The sequence below is a fragment of the Choloepus didactylus genome, chromosome 6 (genome assembly GCF_015220235.1).
Source record: "Choloepus didactylus isolate mChoDid1 chromosome 6, mChoDid1.pri, whole genome shotgun sequence".
NCBI classification, from domain to species: Eukaryota; Metazoa; Chordata; class Mammalia; order Pilosa; family Megalonychidae; genus Choloepus; species Choloepus didactylus.
Genome location: NC_051312.1, coordinates 82,347,662 through 82,351,394, shown reverse-complemented (window position 1 = coordinate 82,351,394; position 3,733 = coordinate 82,347,662). Strand labels below are relative to the sequence as shown.

The window sequence follows — 3,733 nt, the reverse complement described above, 5'->3', positions numbered from 1 at the left end:
TGGATGTTCTGAATTTGGTCTATTCATATGGCTGTGGGAGGGTTCAATATAAGAGCCTCAGTGCTCATGTAGCAAATGTCTTTTCAACTAGCAATTGATATGCCACCCTTTCTCTTCCTCCCTTTCTCCTTCTCTTTCTCCATTCTCTCTCTCTCTCTCTCTCTCTCTCTCTCTCTCTCTCTCTCTCTCTCTCTCTCTCTCTCTCTTTTTCTCTGGTCTATCTCTCTTTTTTTCCTACAGGAGAAACAGTTTCTCTTCTTATCTATGACAGGATGATATACCATAATAGCAGCAATTTTCACCCTGCCACATTTTTCCTTATTGGAATTCCAGGACTGGAAAAGTTCCATGCCTGGATTTCACTGCCTTTCTGCTCTGTTTACCTGGTGGCTTTGTTCGGCAATGCCACAATTCTGCTGGTCATCAAGGTGGAGAAGACCCTCTGGGATCCTATGTTCTGCTTCCTGGCCATCCTTTCAACGATTGATTTGGCTCTTTCTACGACCTCTGTGCCCCGCATGCTGGGCATCTTCTGGTTTGATGCTCATGAGATTAACTTTGGGGCTTGTGTTGCTCAGATGTTTTTGATACACGCCTTCACTGGCATGGAGGCTGAGGTCCTACTGGCCATGGCCTTTGACCGATATGTGGCCATCTGTGCTCCACTCCACTACACAACCATCTTGACAACTCAGGTGCTGGTGGGCATTAGTATGTGCATTATAATTCGTCCAGTTCTGCTTACTCTTCCCATGATCTATCTCATCTACAGACTACCCTTTTGTCAGGCTCATATAATAGCCCATACCTACTGTGAGCACATGGGCATTGCAAAATTGTCCTGTGGAAACATCCATATCAATGCTATCTATGGGCTTTTTGTTGTTTCCTTCTTTGTCCTGAACCTGGTCCTTATTGCCATCTCCTATGTTTACATCCTCCGTGCTGTCTTCCACCTCCCATCCCAGGATGCACGTCTAAAAGCCCTAAGCACTTGTGGCTCCCATGTTGGGGTCATCTGTGTTTTCTATATCCCTTCTGTCTTCTCTTTCCTTGCTCACCGATTTGGACACAACATACCACGATACATTCACATTCTTGTGGCCAACCTCTATTTGGTAATCCCACCCTTGCTCAACCCCATCATTTATAGTGTGAGGACCAAACAGATACGAGAGCGAGTGTGCTATATCTTCACCAAAAACTGAGACTCTATCACCTTCCTTTACAAAATATTTTGATCCAGCTAGGAAGACTTGTGGGTTTTTGTGTTAAAGAATATCTCTTGGTTCTAACATTGCTGCAAGTTTGTGATACAAGTTGGTTTGTTTGTGACTGTTTTCAAGTATAATTCTAGGACTTGAAGAAGCCTCACTGTGTCTCAAAGTCAAATGCTAATTGGTTGTCCTGGAAGGAATCTGTATGGCCTCTGCAAGACCTCACGCAGAGTTCTTGATAACAAAAGGCTGCTTCCTTTCTGGTAAAAGAATATATATTACAGTTGGTCTCTCATGCTCTGTTTTAGAGAAATGTGGCACTGGACAGTTAACCCTCTATCCTAATTTATTCATACCTTCATTCTTGCATTCATTCATTCAGTTTTTCATTTATTTACATACATTTCATGTCTACTGTATTTCTGGAGTCATTCTGATTGTTAGAGATAAGTCAATGAACCACTAGCACACATGTGGAATTTGTACTTGGCTATTGCTTTTAAAAAGCAATGTTCATAGTTTTAAAAGAAATCATTGCCAAATCTGTATCTTGAAGTGGAATGGTCTGCCAACTACCTAAGATTCAGAGGAATGATAACCAAAACAAACATATAATTTCAAAACTATGTCTTACTAATACCAATAGCGCATATCACTGGTTGTTGCCTCTCTGCATTCAGACCCACAGCATAAGCATGAGGATGGTCTTGTTGTCATCTAATTAAATGTGGTATTTTTCTCTGTGTGATGCATGTTGGTCTCTACTCACCACTTTATCCAGTGTTCTCTCAGTCTACATTTGATCTTAAAATACTCCATCCCCATGTCCAAGCCTTCTCATTTGAGATCCATGATCTACTTCTTCAGACACAAACACCCACACCCACACACACACGCACATGCACACACACACACAGACTTTAACATAGACACTGTCAGAACAAGCTATGAATCACCATTTTTATTTCACATGAAACTGACAGACTTCCAACTGATTTAATAATATGATTTCCCAAGCAATGGTCTTTCTTATCATCGACCTTTTCACATTCATTTACATTATTTTTTATTATTGTATTTTCTCTTTTTTGTAATCTGTAAAAAAGAAACTAAAGTAAAAATATAACAGATATAGTTGTACCCACAACCCAGAATTAACAAATTTTAACACTCACTCTTTTCAAATATGTTATATAATGTATATATACTTAACATTCTGGTTGAAATCAACTTCTAGCACTGCCTCAATGCAGTTTCTCTCTTAATTTTCCAAAGGCAAACGTTAGCATGTGTTTTATACACATCACAGTACACTTTTAATTTTACATCCAATCACAATATTTTTGTTAATTTGTTATTAATTTATATAAATTAAAATACTTCTTGTTTTGTTTGATAACATTGATTTTATTTATGTATTCTTCTTCTAATAAATATGGTATTATTATTATTTTAAAATTAGAAATTTCTACACACCCCTGTATGTATTTCTTTGTAATATCATGTATAATATATCATATTCCCTTTAAATAATTTTAAATAATTTATTTCTCCTACAATCTTCATGAATATCTTCTCTCTCCAGCATTCACTAATCTTCATGTAGAACATCTTCAAGCATTCCCTGTGCTGACCCTGCCAGAACCACAACCCTCCTGCTCTGGTAATAATTAATTATATTTCTACATTTAAAGATGACCTCAATTGCCCTCGCATTTGAAAGATAAGTAGAAAATTTCTGGAATTTTGGGAAAAAAATCTCTCAGCTCTCTGAATTTCTCTTTTTTCTGGCAACTAATGCTGTTAATGAAAGATATTATGTCAATCATTTTTCACCCTTTGCTAGGATTTTTTTCTCTCTTCTTTGGGAAGCATCTTTATTTTTGGTGTTCTGAATGTCATTATGTTGACTCAATTTTTGATTTTATTTTTTATCATACTCAGTATTCAATAGGTCCTTACATTCTGATACTCCATCTTTTATTCTTTCTAGGAAATTTTCAACTTCTATAACAAAATATAAAGTTATTTTATAATAAATTTTATAATATAATAACACAGCCTGTTAGTATATTTTTAGCTCCTTGTGTGTTGTAGATGATCTTTGAATGCTTGGTGACTGTTTATTGTGAACTTTTCTTTGCATTTGTGATTCCCTGCTAGACTTTCAAATACCCTAACTGAACAACCTGTGCACACTTGAGTTTCTTAGAAAGCAAATTCTGAGATGGAGACTTGCAGGTAGGATGCTTAGTTATGTTTTCTGGTAGGCAGAATAATGGCCCTCTAAATATGCATTAATCCCAGAAACCTATGACTATGTTAAATTACATAGCAAGGAAGAATTAAGGATGCAGATGGAATTAAGGTTGCTAATCGGCTGACTCTAAGACAGGGAAATTATCCTGGATTAAACAGGTGAGCCAACTGATGTACTCACGAGCATTCTTAAAAGTGGAAGAGGGAGGCAGAATGATGGGAGTCAGATAAGGAGACATGGCAACAGAAGAGAGGCC

The 3,733-nt window shown here is 37.3% G+C and overlaps 1 protein-coding gene across 1 annotated transcript; it reads left to right on the top strand.

Moving 5' to 3' along the window:
• The first annotated feature begins 272 nt into the window (after positions 1-272).
• LOC119536418 (olfactory receptor 52J3-like) lies at positions 273-1,208 on the top strand. The gene has a single exon (XM_037839195.1). It carries the CDS (start codon positions 273-275, stop codon positions 1,206-1,208), a length of 936 nt encoding a protein of 311 aa, XP_037695123.1.
• Positions 1,209-3,733: the final 2,525 nt, after the last annotated feature.